Genomic DNA, 19,994 nt, shown 5'->3' with positions numbered 1-19,994 from the left:
ACTATTCTATCATCCTGGGACTTACTGTTCTGTGAAGGGAGGTAAAACATGTACAGCAAACAAAAGGTATATCAAGTGCATAGGGTGCTCAGAAGTGCTAAGTGCATAAGAAACAAAGAGCAGGATGGGAAGGATCTCTGGTGTGTATCTGGGGACAGGGCAGGTTGCGATGTCACCTAGGAAGGTCAGGGTAGCCTCAGTAGGGATGCAGATATTGGGGGAGGACTTGGAAAAGGTCAGAGAGTTAGGCAAGTAGATATATGGGACAAAAGCACATTTTTGGAAGAAGGAGCTGACTGATCAAAGATGTCAAGGATGCAGCATGCCTAGAGTGCTCAGGGGACAGAAAGGAGGGCAGTGTTGCTTGAGTGTCATGAGCATAGAAGGATATAATAAGGGTTAGAATCGGAGCTGACAGGAGGTCATATCACATAGGGCCTTGTAGGTTATTTTAAAGGCTTGGGCTTTTATTCTGAGATTAGAGGCCCCTACAGCGTTTCAAGCAGAAGATGGCAAGTTCATTCCAGTTGCTGTTTTGGGACTGGATTACAAGGGGGCAGGGTAAGCAGAGAAATAAGAAAACTTATTCTGTTGTCTGAAGAATATTTCCCTGTAAGCTAAGAGGAAAGGCTGTAAGAAAGCAGGTTGGGGGAGCAGATAAGCAATCTAGTTTTAGAGTTACTAAACTTGAGTTTTCTTAGATATCAAGGAGATAATGAATAGGTAATTGGGCACTCAGCCCTGAATTTGGGAAGGATTCTGGGCTGGAGTTAGAAAACTGGGGATCATCTTGCAGAAGCTACTGAAAAGCTTGAGAAGAGATGAGACCACTAAGGGAGCGAAGATTGATGGAGAGGAGGACCAAGAATGAGCCCTGGGACACTGGAGGTTATAGACAAGATGCACCTAAAGGGAAGACAGAAGAAAGGGCTGATACCATACAAGGGTGTAGAATAGGATGGTGTGGTAGGCTGGGAGTCAAGAGAAGCAAGTGTATTGAGGAGGATAGAGTTACTGAAGGCGCCAAATACTTTTGATGGCTAATACCAGGTTAGAGCTGAAGACTGACCTTAGGATCTAACTACCTGCAGGTTGGCAGTGACATTTAAGAAAGTAATTCCACAAAAGTGGTGTTTATTCTCAAAAACTTGATTGAAATGGTCCTAAGAGAAACTCGGAGGTGAGAACTTGGCGATGGCAGAGGAGGGAGAAGAAGGGAGGGGGTGTTTTCCATCTGCTGCCTGACTTTCCAAATGCCTGTAAAGACTGGGGCTAGAAGTCAGCAGCCAAGAATTTGATGTAGGTCTCCTATGTGGGTCGCAGGGACCCAAGTACTGTGATCCATCACCTGGAGCATCACCTTGCAGGATGTGCATTAAGAGGAAGCTGGATTGGAAATCCAGGCAAGACTTCAATCCCAGGCACTCTAATAGGGGTTCAGTAACTTAATTATTGGGCCAGATGCCTGCCCTATTACTTGCTCTGATGTAACATAATCCAAACCTGAGTAGAAACTGATTTCTTGTACATAGAATGAAACATTCCTGAGAGCTCTGCCTCATGACACTGCCATCACCTATGCTCTGGTAGTATGAATTGTTCAAACCATAAAAGTTACACAGATGAGCAGACAAAAAATGGCTGAAATCTCTTTAATTTCTAGACAGGAAAACATTGAATTAGCAAGGATTTAAATTTGTCTTGCAATGATTTGAATGGTAAGAATTTAAAGTCTTCTATTTCAGTCTCTTAAAGAATATTGCATAGTGACTTCAGTTGCAGCTACTTTACAAGGAGAATTTGTAAGATTATTTATGCTGGTCACTGACTATGAAGGTAGGTTCAGAATAAGGAAACCATCTAATGTGCAAAGATAAGAAGTTTTGATCATAAGAGTATCAGAGTTTGAGATCTTGGAGGTGAGGGATAATGAGTTTAAAATGTGATCATGCCTCTGGGTGAGAAATCCAATGAGAACGAATTGATTGGTGTTGAAGAGGATAAAAATCTGCTCAAAGTCTCTTCTAGCAATTGGATTTAAGAATTTCTGACATTTATGCTCTGTTTTTCTGATGGAAAATAATGCAGAACTCGAGCTTACCAGTATAAAGGACTGTGAATGTGTATGTATTTACTTAACAGATTTTTAAAATTTACATTAAAGATACAGTTATTATATCATTTGGTAAAACTTGATTGCATTTCTTGAAATACATTAAATATTGCTTTTAACTGTGGATCCACAATTAAGATACAATGCGACATATGTTTAACTTGAAAGCTATATTACAAGTGTATGTCCTTTTATTTTACATAGTAAATCTCACATAATCAGCATTCCAATAAAGGAGAAAAAGTTCTTGGAAAACAATGAAAGCACAGGTAGAGAATAAATTGCAAAAGGCTCATTCTGATTGTTTTCCTTGTGTCCTTAAAATCCTAACCTATCTTTGACAATAAATATGTTGTGTTATATGATAATAGGCCTAGAAATGGAAAAGATTATAAGTGGTTAATGAATAATGCATATGTTCACAGCAATGGTCAAATTATGCTGTTTCCTAGTAGATACCATTTTTCTTCATTGAGTGGGACACTCCCAAGTTGGATGTTAATTGCTCCCACAAATACAGCTTTGCTCTTCACAATCAGCATTAAGACATGTCCTTGGAGCTCTGTTACTTCATCATAAACCACCTGAAAAGAAGAAAATATAAGCCACATCTGTTTCAATGCATCACTCTTCTGAATAGTGCCTTTAATGAAAAGCATTTACCTGCTAATACTTCACACCCTGAAATGGATAGGTTTATGTGAAATCATTCACTTGTAGTGCTAATTCTGAAAGTAAAAGGTTTTACTAACATAATGGGATTTAATGACAGACTATTTCCCTAAGAATCTTAGAATTCACTGATTCTACTACAAATTATGCACCCTTTTATGAAGAATATAAATTACTTAAAAGGAAGAAATTTAAATACTCTTCACCTTTTATCTGTCCTTGAATTTACTGTGCAGCGCTGGAACATGAGCACTGTAGTTCATTGTTGAAGGCTAATGAGGAAAGAAAGCCCAATTTCTATGCTCCCCTTATGCTTTTTAAATAGTACATTTCTTTGTTCATGTGAAGAAGCCATTCTATGGTTATTTTATCTCTTAAAATACTTTAACTCTTAATTATGAAAATGCATGTTCATTCAATAAAGTCTTGGGACCAGAAGATAAGAAAAATCTGAATTTCCACCATTGGGGAATAATTACAGTTAAGACTGTTTTTTTTTTTTTTTTGTTATCTATATATAATCACTTAGCAATGTGACCTGTAATTATGCTGTCTATACAGTTTTTCTTCTTGGAAGGTATGACTGGGTTTTTTATATCTGGAAAAAGTTTCAGGCATTGCCATCAGGGGCCTGTGGTGGTAAAGAGTCTTTGCAAGTACAGCACTGCAAAGAAATGAGTTACCCATCAGGAAAGGCAGGGAGGGCTGAGTGGAAATCTGACATGGTTGCCAGGGAAACGTCTGAGAACACACACAGAAATGGGTTTCACATGCTGCTATAAATTAGCTGGTTTCTTACAGCCAAGTTGTGAGATGGAAATTCTTAATATATGAAAAAGACAAGAGTGCTTTAATAAATTCATGGGAAAATGGAATGAAAAGCTCAGTTTGAGATGAGAGATTGGCACAATGGTGAAGCTGCCTCGGATGCCCGCATCCTATGTCATGATGCGTGGGTTCAAGTACCAGCTCAGCTCCCAGTTCCAGCTCCTGCTGATGTGCACCCCAGGTGGCAGTGGTGCCCCATGTGGCAGGGGCGCATGGCAGATGGAGATGCAGTTTCTGGCTCCTGTCTTCTGCCTTCTACAGCCTTGGGTCCACCCTAGCTGTTAGCATTTGGGGACTGAATCATGAGATGGGAGATTTCACGCGCTCTCTCTCTCTCTCTCTCTCTCTCCTTCAAATTAAATGACAACTTTCAGAAACTAAATTTTTTCTAGGGCAAAAAATCTTTGAAATCCATGAGTAGTTCAAAAAGTTCATGGAAGATGAATATCAATGAAGATTCTTGGTGGAGGCAACTCTAGGTTAATGGGGAAATGTACTCAGTGTCTAGATGTGATTTCTGTTCCTTTGGGTACAGCATAGGCCTACCATTTATGAATCCATTAAGTTAGCAATGAAACTCAGTTCAAGTTCAATCTGTAAGCAGCTCTAAACAAAGATTTTCTTATCAAGTAAAGAATAATCCCATCAAGGGATGCACTGTAACATATTAATCTCGTTAACTTGTTCCAGGAGACTGCTCCTAGCTAGCTCTTCTAGAATTGTACTTTGCATCCCAATTAAGAGATTATCCTTTAGTTTTCTAGTAATAGGCATTGAAATGATCTCATTTTATCAATTCAGTTCTCCTGCGACAATAAAGGACTTTAATGACGACCCCCAAAAAACTGCAAAATCCACTACTGCAATTCATGTTATGGAACTAAAACTGGATGTTCAATGCTGCCTGGAAATTTTTCCAGTATTTCAGAGTAAACTCCTCATTTCTCTACTGAGATTATTTTGAACTTTGTGAAATATCCTCAATTCTACTTTCTGCAATACTTTGAGCAGGTGAACTCCCTGTTTTAGAGAGGAAAAGAGGCCCTCAAAGCATTACTGTGTATGAGGCAGAAAAATGAAGTGACTCAAAGCAGTGTGCCTTTGGTATAGTCTGGTTTAAGGACACTGTCAGTATGATAAATAAGCTCTAAAATTTAAAAATTTCTAAAAGACTTCATGTAATTCATAGATAAGTCTTTAGATAACTGTACTTCCTTCTTCAATTCCCTCTCCTTTTTTCTTTTAATTTATTTGACAGGTAGTTATGGACAGTGAGCGAGACAGAGAAAGGTCTGCCTTCCGTTGGTTCACCCCCACTAATGGCTGTTATAGCCAGCGCACTGTGCTGATCTGAAGCCAGGAGCCAGGTGCTCCTTCCTGGTCTCCCATGCGGGTGCAGGCGCCCAAGCACTTGGGCCATCCTCCACTGCCCTCCCGGGCCATATCAGAGAGATAGACTAGAAGAGGAGCAGCTGAGACCAGAACCCGGCACCTATATGGGATGCCAGTGCCGCAGGTGGAAGAATAACCAAGTGAGCCACTGCGCCGGCCCCCTTTTTTTCTTTAATTTTCTCAATAACATACTTACATTTTAAGAAACATAGCAATAGTTAATATGTACATGAATCTATCAACTGAGCTTTTTCATTTGCATACATTTAGCATTCTAGGAGAAAGTAATGAGATCATGACTATGAGCTTGAGTATGAAGACAGGTACGTATTACACACTAATAAATTATGGCTGAAGAAGACCCATCAAATACATGGAAAGAGTTGTTTCTTGGAATTTTGCATCACTTGGCTGGCGGGGGTAGGGGAGTGGGGTGTGGTGTGTATGTGTGTGTGTAACAAACCTTCTACACAGAATTGAGTCTCACAGGTATTTAGTAAGCTGAGAACTTTGAAGAAGTGATGTTTGGAATTAACTGCCTTCCTGGTCAAAATACAAATCTTTGAATTCCAAAGTTTGCAATACTTAGGGAGTAGGGGGAAATCCATTGATTACTGTACAAATTATTTTGGTAAAAGTTACTCAAGTTTTAAAATCATGTAATTATTACATGTCATGGATAATCCCTATTCTAGCTTTACTGGATCCACAACTTTGGATGTAATCACTCTTAGTTACTGGGCATTGAATAGTTGGCAAATAATGCTGCAGAAGTACACAGCTGATTTCTATTTGAGACTTGTTCACAAAGTGACTTTATACGTATTCTACCTTCGTATAAACAGAACCAAAGATGAACCACTCATTTAACTTCCATTCATAAAAATGTCTACCCGTAGAAATGAGCCAAGTCATCACTACCTTCTGACAAATACTGAATAAGTGGATCTGGAATGAGCACATTGAATAGGAAAAAGGTTAGTTAGCAACAATTAAACGTACACATAAGCATTCGCTGTACGTTATTTGACACAAGGGTCTAGTAAATAAATCTGAAGTGTGCCTTCATGATTGCGAGGGAATAAAAGATGAAAACATGAGTGCCTAGTGCCGCTAAGAGGAAGTCTCAGGAATATTTTAAACCAGGGAGAACAGAACTCTGTGAGAAGGGATTTCCTGTATCATTGCTTACTATGGTGGGGGTGAACATGGCTTTGGAATTGAGCAGGTCTGGCCTTGAAGTCTAATTGGATGACCTTAAATATGTCATTTTCAAATATAGTCATAGTCATGCATCTCTTGATGATGACTCATTCTGCAAAATGCATCCTAAGGTGATTTCATTGCTGTGTGAAGATTATACAGTGTACTTAAACTAAGCAGTTAGGTATATAACCTTTTTTCTATTTGAGGGGCAGAAGAGGCAAGTAAGGGAGAGGGAGAGAGAAGGGAGTGAGTACATTTCCATTCACTGGTTCACTCCCCCAGATGCCCATGATTGCTGACTGGGCTGAGGGTGAAGTCAAGAGCTAGGAAATCAGCCTGGGTATGCTGTGTGGGACACAACCATCAAGCCGTCACTGCTACCTACCGGTGTCTGCATTAATGGGAAGCTGGGATTGAGTCAGAGCCAGGACTCAGGCCCAAGTAATACAATACAATGGGAACATCAATGTATATGAGATCTATCACTGACACATCATTACGTGGCACAAGACTATGTGACTATCAAATGAGATGACAATAACTATTGCTTGCTGATGATATGATAAGAGGAATACTGAAATGGTTCACTAAAGTGTATGTAATGTGTACTATCTTCTAGCCCCATTGTTCCACAATGGCTTGGAAATATGCTCACACTTAGCTTTGTGCTAGCTAATCAGTGCATGCTATGCAAGAGACAGGAAGGCATGGAGAACTGCTGTCTTCTCATTTTTAGTGCTAAAGTTATACTAGGATAGTGTTTATAGGAAGGCTGCAATGTATAAAATATATTGACTTGAACATAATTCTAATATAGGATGGAATTGCTATATTTCTTTTTAGAATTTTAATTAAATTTCCAAAGTACAGCTTTTGGATTACAGCGGCTTTTTCCCCCCATAACCTCCCTCCCACCCGCAACCCACCCATCTCCCACTCCCTCTCCCATTCCATTCACATCAAGAATCATTTTCAATTCTCTTTATATACAGAAGATCAATTTAGTAAATACTAAGTAAAGATTTCAACAGTTTGCACCCACACAGAAACACAAAGTGTAAAATACTGTTGGTGATTTAATGCTATAACTAGTATCAATGTACAGTACATTAAGGACAGATCCTACATGGGGATTAAATGCACAGTGACTCCTGTTTTTGACTCAACAAATTGACACTCTTGTTTATGGCATCAGTAATCACCCTAGGCTCTAGTTATGAGTTGCCAAGGCTATGGAAGCCTTTTGAGTTCGCCAACTTCAATCTTATTCTGACAGGGTCATAGTCAAAGTGGAAGTTCTCTCCTCCCTTCAGAGAAAGGACTTCCTTCTTTGATGGCCCATTCTTTCCACTGGGATCTCACTAGCAGAGGTCTTTCATTTAGTTTTTTTTTTTTTTTCCCCAGAGTGTCTTGGCTTTCCATGCCTGAAATACTCTCATGGGCTCTTCAGCCATATCCGAATGCCTTAAGGGCTGATTCTGGGGCCAGAGTGCTGTTAGGAAATCTGCCATTCTATGAGTCTGCTGTGTATCCCGCTTCCCATGCTGGATCATTCTCTTTTTGATTCTACCAGTTAGTATTAGCAGACACTAGTCTTGTTTGTGTGATCCCTTTGACTCTTAGTCCTATCAGTGTGATCAATTGTGAACTGAAACTGATCACTTTGGCTAGTGAGATGGCATTGGTACATGCCACCTTGGTGGGATTGAATTGGAATCCCCTGGCACATTTCTAACTCCACCATTTGGGGCAAGTCCGATTGAGCATGCCCCAAATTGTACATCTCCTCCCTCTCTTATTCCCACTCTTATATTTAACAGGGATCACTTTTCAGTTAAACACCTAGGAATAATTGTGTGTTGATTAGAGTTCAACCAATAGTATTAAGTAGAAAAAAAATATAACCCTACCATACAACCCAGCCATCCCACTCCTTGGCATTTACCCAAAGGAAATTAAATTGGCAAATAAAAAAGCTGTCTGCACCTTAATGTTTATTGCAGCTCAATTCACAATAGCTAAGACCTGGAATCAACCTAAATGCCCATCAACAGACTGGATAAAGAAGTTATGGGACATGTACTCTATAGAATACTATACAGCAGTAAAAAAAACAATGAAATCCGGTCATTTGCAACAAAGTGGAGGAATCTGGAACACATGCTGAGTGAAATAAGCCAGTCCCAAAGGGACAAATATCATATGTTCTCCCTGATCGGTGACAACCCATCTCCAAAAAGAAAACCTGTTGAAGTGAACTGGACACTATGAGAAAATAACTTGATCAGCCCTTATCCTTACTGTTGACGAACAACTTAATACTTTATCCCTTTTAGAATTCCTATACTTCTATTGCTTCAGCATCTCATTTAAAAACCATCATTTATAAATATAGGTATTGGAGTGGAAAGAGCCAGTATACCAGTTGTGTTTCTGGAAATTGTTAGAGCGCTTCCCTGAGCATACCTACCCCCAGCCTCAGCCCTTGAGCCCTCTTGCCCTCACTGGGATTGGTATATGACAGGGGTGTGAAGGGAGACTGCTGACAAAGCCTGGGATGTGCCAAGTAGTCAGGCTTGGCCCTGTGAAGGGCGGGGCGTCTGCCACGAGGATGTGTCTCTGACCCAGCCTGGCTCACATCTGCACAAGGAGACAGAGGCCTATGAATAAAGATGGGAAACACTGTTTTCATGAAAAGCTTTGTAAGACATTGGTATGCACCGTAATATCCTCTTTGTATTGCTCTAAGATTAATGGAAGAATGGGAGCGAGGTCATGGTCTCCCACATCACTGTGCACTGGAAGTCTTTGGCAGCTTGAGAAATCCCACCTGTGGCAAGAGATGCATGCAGTGGTCCTCAGTGAGGAAGTAGGAGCAGAGTGGGGGAGGGAGGCATTTTAAAGGAGGTCAACACCACGTGCCTCCATGCCGGGCTCTTGGGTAAGCACTGGGCTTCTGGGTAAGGACACTTACTGAGGCATACTTGAGGATGTGCACAAGTGATTCAGGAGTTTGGCATGGAGATGAGGTTCACGCCTCATCACAATTGGGGGCAAGAGAAAGTAAAACCAGAGTTAAGACTCTTGGACTGTTATTTCTTACATTATATTTACGCAGACACAGTATAATGCGAGAAAAACTTTTAGCCTGCTTTCCCCTTCTCTTGACTCTCAAAGTTAGTTTTCCTGCCAACTTTGTTTAAACAATGTCTTTTTACTGTCCTGATAGCTCATTAAAATAGTCACTTACACATATATGACTTTAAATTTTTGCTGCCTGGGATTATACACACATTGGAATTGGCTTTGCATGGACCCTTGGTTGTAAAGTAATTTTGAATGTGTCCAAAATATAATAGTGTGTGTGCATGCTGCAAGCACAGATCAAGTATTGTAGTGATTGCTTTTAAAAAATAAAAATAATTGAGGAACAGACAGAAAAAGACTCCTATTGGGGTTGGTGCTGTGGCACAGCAGGTTAAATCCCTGGCCTGGAGCACTGGCATCCCATATGGGCACCGGTTCTAGTCCCAGCTGCTCCTCTTCCAACCCAGCTCTCTCTGGCCCGGGAAAGCAGAAGATGGCCCAAGTGCTTGGACCCCTGCACCCACGTGGGAGACCCAGAAGAAGCTCCTGGCTTCAGATCAGCACAGCTCCGGCTGTTGTGGCCATCTGGGGAGTGAACCAGCAGATGGAAGACCTCTCTTTCTTTACCTCTCTCTGTAACTATTTCAAATAAAATAAATCTTTGAAAAAACAGACTCCTATTACATGTTAAATTCCTCAAATGATTCAATAACCAGAGCTAGGGCAGGCCCAAGCCTGAGGCCTCGAATTCAATCCATGTCTCCTATGTGGATGGCATGGAGTCAAGTATTGCACCATACATGCTGATTCCCAGGGTGTACATTAGCAAGAAGCTGGACTCAAAGCAGAGCCTGCACTTGGACTCGGGTAATCAGGTGTGGGATGTGGGCATCAGAAGTGAGGTCTTAACCACTTCATCAAAAACTTGCCCCTATTTAATTTTGCAAGATCCCAAGATATGTAAATATTTAATAGAGAAAGCAAGACAGCAGGGAAATGTTAATAGCCAGTGACAAGGAGCTTAAACAGAAGTAGCAGTGAGACAGGGAGGAGTTGATAGATTTGTGAAGCAGATAGCTGCATAAGCAGAACTGGTAAAACTTGCCGAGTAACTGGACATGGGAGCGATGGGGTGTGGTGTCATTAAGAGGTCACTGAAATGTTGGAAGGAGATGGCTTGGCCTAGAAGGGCTTTGGAGACATTCAAATGAAGCTCTCCAGTAACCTTGTAGAAATGCACATCAAAATTTGAAAGAAAAGCCTGTCTTGAAGAATGATTTCATATGCAACCTACATATAGGAGGTAACAAAAACTTGGACACATAAGACAATTTTGGGGCTGCATACAGCAATCCCTGTATATCCATTGAGGTTTGTGTCCAGGACCTGCCCTTGCCACCACAAGCAAATGGAAATCTGCAGATGCTGAAGTCCCTTATATAGAGAAAGCAACATTTACATGGAACCTATGCACACCCTCCTATATGCTTCAAATCATTTGTAAGATTACTTATTGTGCCTAATGCTATGTTGATAGCTGTTATATTGAATTTGACAGGACAAGAAAAAAGCTTGTATGTATTCAATACAGACACGATATTTAAAGTGTTATTTATCCATTGATGATCGACTCTATGGTGGTAGAAACCAAGGATCTTAAGAGAGTGACTGGATTCTAAGAGATGATGGGAGATCATGGGACTCAAGTTAACATGATTTTAACAACAAAGAAAAATGGTAGTGGTTAGAGAAAATGAACTAATAAAAGTTAGTACTCAATAAGCAAAATGGGTCTGAAGAAAGAGTACAGCCAATAGTGTTACTGATTGTTGGAGAGGAGAACCTGAGGGCTCATTAGATTGAGCCTTATCAGTCTATCGATGCACTTGAATAAAGGACTAAAAGTAAGAACCCACATTGCAAAAGATTGAAGGGTGAAAGGAGGTAATAGTGATAGCAGGTTATGTTTGCTAATTCTGCAAGAGTATGGATGAGGAAACTGACCCTGTAATGTAAAAATGGGACCCAGCCTCTAGTCTTGTTCCCTTAGCCCAACAGGCCCTTGTCTGTACTTTATCAAAAGGAATTCATGAGCTTGAAGGAGTGATACAGCTGGCCCTATGAGGTTCTAATCTTTGAACTGAAGGAATTTTTTGCTTCTTCAATAGATAAGAACCTAGGTGAACAATATTATCTGAAGGAGTTTGCTTAGAAGAATTCCAGGTCCAGGCAGAATGTAACCCTTGGACCAACAGGAGCCCACCTGGCCATCACGAGTCCCCTGAAGAACACAGCATCACTGACCAATCAAAGGAAGGTCATGAGCACCACTGACCAGCCAGGAACTTAGATACAGCCCATCACACACCTCTCAGCCCCAACTTCAACCTGTAAGAACCTTCACCTCTAACTCCTTGAGAGCCTGGGAATTAAGCAATATGTGCTTGGCTCCTTGTTCTGCACTTTACAATAAAAACCTGCTTTCTCCAACCATCCCAATATCAATGATTTATTTTCTGTGTGTCAGGAAAGAGGATCCAGTTTAGGGGTTGTGCAGCAACACCTCCAACTAGTTTAGGATATTGTTGAGCAACAGTCATAGGCAAAGAAAGAAAAATTTGCTAGAAATGCTGAGTTTAATTTTTATTTTTGCCAATTTTTAAGACTTTAAGCACCTTGAGGCAAACTTAAGGAGAAAAAACTGGCTGAGAAGGGATAGAAGAGATGGGAAAAGATATAATCGAGAATAAATTGGTGTGGGCGTTGCTGAGTGCAGCAGGTCAAGCAGGCACTTGTATCTCCCATGTTCATATCGGTATCTGTTTTGAATCCCAACTCTCAGCTTCTCAATCAGCTTTTCTCCTATTGCATGCCCTGGGAGGCAGCAGATAATGGCTCAGGCACTTGTATCCCTACCACCCACATAGGAGACTGGGTTGGAGTTCCTGGCTCCTGGCTTTAGCCTGCCCCAACACTGACTGTAGTGGCATTTGGGAACTGTCTCTCCCCATTTCAAACAAATAAAAATAAACTTTAAAAAAGATAAATGTAGGCATTTTCCTTAGAAGTTAGAGGATTGGCTATTTAAGCTATCAATTGCAAATCATTAACCATATGTAATGTTACCTTTTTTAATATGTTAGCAACTGCCCAAAGAGTATTCTGTATTTTTTTTTATTCAAAAGGGTTTTATGAGATTATTCTACATAGACAGCTTATGATGAAATTAATAGGTTAGGCAAATCAAAGAAAGGAGAATAGAGGTGGAGAAAATAAGATGAAGTCGGGGACAATGTCAGCATACAGAATTCTTGGGCTCTTGCTGGAGGTTGGCCATCCTCTGAAAACTGGTTCATAGGAGCTTTGACAGCAGGATCTGCATTTTGAGTTCCCATAGCATTTAGAACCGTGATCAGCATACTGTGGCTGTTTTGGGCAATGTCTTTCCTTTAAGGAATAATGCTGCCAATTACTGCAAATTCTCCATATTTGGTTGTTAAACTGAAAAATGGTAACAGAAATACAAAATGACTGGACAAGGGATGAATCATACTTACAATTTCATTGTAAGTGGGGTCAGTACATTTTGGAACAGACTTTGTTTTTCTCCTGTTAACTTCTCTGGGATATGGTAAAAGATAAAATTCAACATGTGCACTGGGCATGGAGCCATCTGGGAGATGCTGCGAAGGAAAATGGTTATAAATATTAATGTGTGTTTTTATCAGAGAAAACAAATACATAGCTGCTAACTACCCAGACCAATGGCAGGATCAAGATACATTGCAGTTGCTGTTGATCAGAAAATGAGAAAATCGGAAGAAATACATCATTGATAAATTATTAGAAATTACGGGTTTTATTTTACCTCCTGGTGTGGGGGGAAGTGAAGACATAGACAGACCCTCCCATTTGCTTATTTCCTTTTGATGTCCCTGCAACAATGGCCAGAACCAAGCCAGGCCTAGTTGAGGAGCCAGAAACTCGATCTAGGTCCCCTATGTTCCCATGTGGATAGCAGGAACTCAATTATTTGAGCCAACCCAGTTGACTCCTAGGACTTGGGTCAACAGGAAGCTAGAGCTGGGAGCTGAAGCAAAGAGTGGAATGTGGGAGGTAGGCATCTTAACAGCTAAGCTAAATGCATGCCCCTCAAACTGCAGTTTAAAAGAATAAGAATGGGGGCCAGTGCTGTGGCACAGTAGGCTAAGCCTCCGCCTGTGGTCTGACATCCAATATGGATGGACACCTGCTCCAGGTTTGGCTGTTCTACTTCTGATCCAGTTCCCTGATAATGTGTCTGGGAGAGCAGCAGGCAATGGCCCAAGTCCTTGGGCCCCTGCATCCACGTGGGAAACCTGGAAGAAGCTCCTGGCCCAGCCTTGGCCGTTGCAGCCATTTGGTGAGTGAACCAGTGGATGGAGAATCTCACTTTGCGCTCTCTGTATCTCTATCTTTCAAATAAGTCTTTATTTAAGATGGACATTTTTACTTAAAAAAAAAAAAAAAACTTCTGACCATTAAGCATTTTCTTCTTACAGTAAAACTAATAAACCTATATTTGCTATCTTGATAGACACAGTATTATTAGCCAGAAGCTGAGATGGGAATTAAGTATCAGGATACATTGTACCCCTTAAAAACAAGACAATTCAAATGTAACACAGGAAGTGAGATGTGACATTTAATGGCATGCATAGGTATATTAAAAAATCACACTTTGAAGCAGAAACTTATTAAAATATCACACAGACCTATGATGTCCAATATACTTAAAAGATTTTACAATGATATATACATCGCTCTAAAATATAATGGTAATGCTTTAAAAAATGCATTCTGTGGAAGCCTCGCTACAGCCCAGGAGCTAAAACAGTAAAACCAAACAGATGATCTCTGGGCCCAACTCCAGTTCTTCCTAACCAGCTGGCCTGTGCTCTGCTATCGTGGCATCAAGACTTTGCTCCCTTTCCATCTTTCCTTTGGCTTTTTTGTGGATATTTTTATTAGCATCTGAAGAATGAGTTTACTGTTTCAACAATTTGGACACTACCACCATAAAAAGAAGTGGGTTCTATCTTTATGATCTGAGATAAATGGAGAGTAAATGGGATTAATATTCCATGCAGCTTGATAGATTAACTTTAAACATTTCTCATTTAAAGGTGAGACATGAAGAATGAAGTACTTGTTTGGTTCCCTACATTTTAGCTATTAAATCCATAATTTCCCATGAGTATATTTGCTCTGTAATGATAGTATTCACGTGCAGATATCCAGTGATACCCGACTCCACTTCCCTTATCTTTCTTGGTTATTCACAACATATCAGAAATATCAGAAATCAGGAATATATATTTTAGGACTAACTTTGATTCAGTTCTAACTTATGTGGTCAAAGTTATACCGTTAAGAAGTTTTGGGTCTGTATTAGGACCAACAAATTAGATCAAATACACCTGGAAACACCATATGTCAAGTTGCTAACAGAGCTATTGTTTTATTTTAATTTTTATTGGAAATGCCAAGAGTACGTGAATGAGAGCTCTTACAGGCTGGTTCACTCACTAAATGCCTGCAACTGCATATTAATCTCTCATGGGTGACAGGGCCCCAAGTAATTTAACCATTGGCTTTCCTCCTCCTAGGGTATACCTTAGTAGGAAGCTGGGTCAGTAGAAGAGCAGGCACTTTGACATGGAATGCTGGCATCCCAAGAAGTATCCTAACTGCTATGCCAAACACATACCCCAGTTGCTGCTTTAGAAGGAATTCAAGGCCGGCGCTGCGGCTCACTAGGCTAATTCTCCACCTGTGGCGCCGGCACCCTGGGTTCTAGTTCCGGTTGGGGCACCGGATTCTGTCCCGGTTGCTCTTCTTCCAGTCCAGCTCTCTGCTGTGGCCCAGGGAGTGCAGTGGAGGATGGCCCAAGTGCTTGGGCCCTGCACCTGCATGGGAGATCAGGAGGAAGCACCTGGCTCCTGGCTTCAGATCGACGCAGTGCGCTGGCCATAGCGGCCATTTGGGGGGTGAACCAACGGAAGGAAGATCTTTCTGTCTCTAACTCTGTCTGTCAAAAAAAACCTCAAGATAACCAGGGAAGAGGGGCACTGAAATCTGTCTAAGTACATAGAGTACCTGGCGGCATTTTCAGTGTCACAGAACTCCGTGTGTGTGTGTGTGAATGAAATGGTAGAAGTGATTTTTGCTCTTGTGTCTGCTGGTAGCTCTGAGGGAATTTATAACTGTATGTTCCAACTTAATGATTCAATCATGTTTCTGGAAATGGACTTTTTGACTGTAAATCTGGGCCCATAATTTGCCAGTTGTGTGGCTCTAGGCAGTTCTGATGGTTAATTTTGCATGTCAACTTGACTATATAGATATCTGGCTAGACACTCCTGGGGTGTTTAGTGAGCACAGTATGACCTAAAGGTGACCCTTATCTCCTGTGTATGTAGCTCAGACTGCTTAAAATCAAATAAAAAGTCTCATCCAGGCACTGGCTGAATTGCAAAGCAAGTTATATGCCCATAAGGTATGTTCTTTTTTGTTTAAAGATTTATTTATTTGAAAGCCTAGTTACAGAGAGGCAGAGAGAGACAGGTCTTGTATCCATTGTTTCTCCCCCCAGATAGCTGCAATGGCTGGAGCTGTGCCAGCCCAAAGCCAGGAGCCTCTTCCAGATCTCCCACATGGGCACAGAGGCCCAAGGACCTGGGCCATCTTCCACTGTTTTCCCAGGCCGTAGCAGAGAGCTTGATTGAAAGTGGAGCAGCTGGGACTCATACCAGCATCCGTATGGGATGCTGGCACTGCAGGTGGCGGCTTTACATGCTACGCCACAGCACCAGCCCTGGTATGTCCTTTCAAAGTGAAGGCATTGCTTGAGAAAGGATATGATCCTGTAACTTGGGGAGAATGTGATGAATCGGGTCATAAAGTGCCTACATTCTGACAAATGTCCTATACCTGGAAGTAGTCTCCCTACCTTCAGTGGCATCAGCCTCTCGCCCTCATTCTGCAGGATCACCCCTACATTGCGGAGGAAATGGTAATGGGATGACTTCCACTGAGCAGTTGCCCTGCAAGACAACGCTAATTGTCCTCAGCACCCACCTGCAGCCTTCTTTGCTTACAGACCTACACCTAGAGTCAAATTCCAACAGGTACCAAAGGCAAGGTTCAACATCAGCCCCGTAATGAGGTACACTATACTCAAAAAGCACTTCTTGAGTTTTCTAATTTACAATTTGTCAAGATTTTTGAGACAAATCTTGATAATGTATGGAAATGTATAAGTGTGTGAGATAATCAACCTGCATTGATTTTTCTGTTACAAATTCACAGTAAAACCCAGCCTTTATAGTTGGATAATGACTCTACTTTTGAAAAGATAGTTTTGTCCTGCCTTTTAAGCCTTTTTATAGATAGGGTGCTTGACCAAAAATGGTCAAGTTTCCAAGTTGTCTAGACTGCCTCTCAAGTTATCTGACCTACCAGCCAAAAATTTGGGTATGCACAATACTTTATCGTTGAATAGGAGTGGCACATATGTGATCATGCCCAGGCTGGACCCGTTAGCACAAAAAAGTACAGGATGAAGTGGCCCAAATATCCTTGGTTCCCACTTCTATGATAGTGCTTTTTTGGTTTCAGCCTGCACCTATGTCCTCATGGAGAGTTACTTATGATTGGCTGACAGGAAGAGGAGACTGGGGCCTGGCTGATAGATGGTTCTAGACACTGCTTAAAAGTGGTAGCACTACAGCCCCTCTCTGGAACCTCTCTGAAACGGAGTGACACACAGAAATCCTCCACGTGGGCAGAACTGAAAACAGTGTACCTGTTTGTTGACATGGCCTGGAAGGGGAAATGGCCAGAAGTGTGGTTGTATACCAGTGCATGGGCTGAGGCCAATGGTTTGGATGGTCAGCAACTTGAACACAATTAGAAATTTGGGGGAGATAAATCAAGATAGGGCTTTCTGAGTGGGGGAAAAAGAGTGAAGATTTTTGTGATGCATGTAAATGCTCATCGATAGGTTATCTTTGCAGAGGAGAATTTTAATAACCAGGTGGTAGGATGACCCATTGTATTATCAGTTGGCCTCTTCCCCAGCCACACTGGTGGTTACCCCAGGGATGTGTGAACAAACTGTACGTGGTGTGAGGATGGAGGTTTAGAAACATGGAATTCAGCTCATCAAGCCAACCTGGATATAGCCACTGAAGAATGGTAGATTCTGCCAACAGCAGAATCCTCGTGATGGTGCCATTCCCGGAACAGGGAGCTACCTGTGGTGGGTTGGTTACACTAGAAAGCTTCCATCATTAGAAGGGCAGTGCTTTGTTCCAGTGCTTTGTTCTTACTGGAATAGGAACTCTGAATATAGACGTGCCTTCTCTGCACTGTCTCTGTCAAAACTGTCCATCTCCATAAACCTGAGTCAGTTCCTCATAATACATCTCAGGTGTTTATATATCATATTTTTATATCTACGTCAATCTGTATCCTAATAACTGTTCTCTGAACCCTGGCTAACACAGAAGGTATCTAAATTTTCAGTGGATTAATTTTCTTTTCTGCTAAATGAGGGTAAAGATGATATCTAATCTTTAAAATCCTATGAAATAGACAAAATAAATGATGTAGTGTGAGGACAGTGCTTGAAACAGAAAGATAATAAATGCTAGATACTATTTTTATTTCCAATGAATTAAACATGAATATACTACATGCATTGACTGGACAAGGTATTCCCAATGTATCATGACATTTATGTAGAGCAAGAAGGTTTTTTAATATTGGCACTGTTGACATTTGGGACTAGATAATTCTTTTAATTCTTTGTTGCAAGGAACTGTTCTGTGCATTGTAGGATGTTTTAACAGCGCTCATGCTTCTACCTACTAGATCCCAGTAGCACCGTACTCCCAGTTGTGACAAGTAAAAATGTTTCTAGACTTTACTGAATGTTATTATGGGGGAAGAATTGATCCTGACTGAGAACCACTGACACAAATGATTCCCAAATGAGAATCTGGAGTTGATCCACTGGGATCCTAGCCTAGTGGTCTGTGAATATTTCTTCCTAGAGGTTTTCTGGTTTACACTCAATAAACTTCCATCAAGATCTATCTACCATTCTTTCTCATCACTCCAAAGGAGGCTTTTCCAGTTCACTAAAATTCCATTAGGTACTATTACTCCTTTTCTCAGTTACCTCCCTTGTCATTAATTTTCAAAACCTAGCGTGTGGCAAGATCAATGTCTCCAACTAATCTCACAGCAGTTCACCTGCCACCACAGATTTTGATTCCTTGATGGATTATATATGTTAACGACTTCTCAATCTTAGAGTCTTCTCACCTTTGCCTTCATTCAGTGTATGCATCACTGGTATATTTAACCTTTCTATATAGTCACTTTAATACTGTCACTTTGCTTCTCAAGATACTCAGATTCCCCACTACCTGGAGAATATAGTTTAAATGACAGATGAGAAAACATCTTTTGTCCACCAGTCTCTACCAAGCATTTAGTAACCCTCAAAGTTTGGGCTTCTAGTTCCAGGTTGGTGTCCTTGACAAAGTCCTTGAATATCCTGGGGTTTTTAGAATGATGGAACAGCACAGATTTCAATTTAAGTCAGAGTGCATTAGATGTGAGCAGCAGGCTTAGTTTGTCCTTTAACAGCTTTAAATGCAGACATTGATTTCTTAAGTCTTTAAGAGAAAATTTTTTTCGCCTTCCGAGGTACTTGTCTTAACATTTTTCTCTTAGCTCACTGGTGTTATATCCTGTTTCTTAAAGATCTCAAATCATTTATTAAAGAAATCACTATCTGTCTCATCAGCATTTCACCCTTTGCCCTTATGTTTATGCAAATTAAATTTTACTTTAAAATGATTAAATAGCCTCCACTTGTCTAAATGTCTTACCTTGAGATTTTCCACAAAGAACCATTTTAGACCATCTTAAAAAGTGAACATTGACCTGAGGAATCATAAGACTTAGTCATGTGGTCTCTCAGTCTGCCCCTTGATCTAGAAAAATGAGGAATTTCCTGTGTGACACAGAAGACTGCCTTTACAGTGCATTGAAGCAGCATCACTACTAAATATTAGAATTGCAGTCAGTATGTTTACTATGCTTAGAAAGTAATGTGAATGGGGCTTGCGCTGTGGCGCAGCGGGTTAACACCCTGGCTTGAAGTTCTGGCATCCTATATGAGTGCTGGTTCAAAACTTGGCTGCTCCACTTCTGATCCAGCTCTCTGCTAGGGCCTGCGATAGCAGTGGGTGATGGCCCAAGCCCTTGGGCCCCTACACCCATGTGGGAGACCCAGAAGAAGCTCCTGGTTTTGGATCGGCACAGCTCCGGCTGTTGCGGCCAACTGGGGAGTGAACCACTGGATGGAAGACCTTTCTTTCTGCCTCTCCTCTCTCTGTGTAACTCTGACTTTTGAATAAATAAATAAATCTTTAAAAACAAAAAAGTAATGTGAAGTCATCAAAACCTAAATTTTGTTGTTCTCCACAAGGGAATTGATATGTCTCATACATGTGTGTTACCATTATGCCAAATACATGTGGGTGCTCTTGCCAACAGATCTCTAACATTTTAAAAGTACTGCTGCGCCGGCATCACGGCTCAACAGGCTAATCCTCCGCCTTGTGGCGCCAGTACACCG

General features: G+C 41.1%; 1 protein-coding gene across 3 annotated transcripts in view; it reads right to left on the bottom strand.

Annotated features, from left to right (window-relative positions):
- Nucleotides 1-1,638: 1,638 nt before the first annotated feature.
- PIK3C2G (phosphatidylinositol-4-phosphate 3-kinase catalytic subunit type 2 gamma) overlaps nucleotides 1,639-19,994 on the bottom strand; it is a 403,205-nt gene continuing 384,849 nt past the window's right edge. For all 3 annotated transcript variants that reach the window (XM_017343356.4, XM_089303889.1, XM_051850300.3), the window contains 2 exons: nucleotides 12,856-12,981; nucleotides 1,639-2,697 (listed from right to left, as the gene is read on the bottom strand). In XM_017343356.4, the coding sequence (XP_017198845.3) occupies nucleotides 2,545-2,697; nucleotides 12,856-12,981 (279 nt within the window). In that variant the 3' untranslated portion in view covers nucleotides 1,639-2,544. The remainder of the gene's footprint in view (nucleotides 2,698-12,855; nucleotides 12,982-19,994) is intronic.

Source organism: Oryctolagus cuniculus, chromosome 9 (genome assembly GCF_051225735.1).
Source record: "Oryctolagus cuniculus isolate XC-2025 breed Fujian yellow rabbit chromosome 9, ASM5122573v1, whole genome shotgun sequence".
Classification (NCBI taxonomy): Eukaryota; Metazoa; Chordata; class Mammalia; order Lagomorpha; family Leporidae; genus Oryctolagus; species Oryctolagus cuniculus.
The sequence above is the reverse complement of the archived record's forward strand: the minus strand, read 5'-3'. Positions and strand labels throughout refer to the sequence as shown.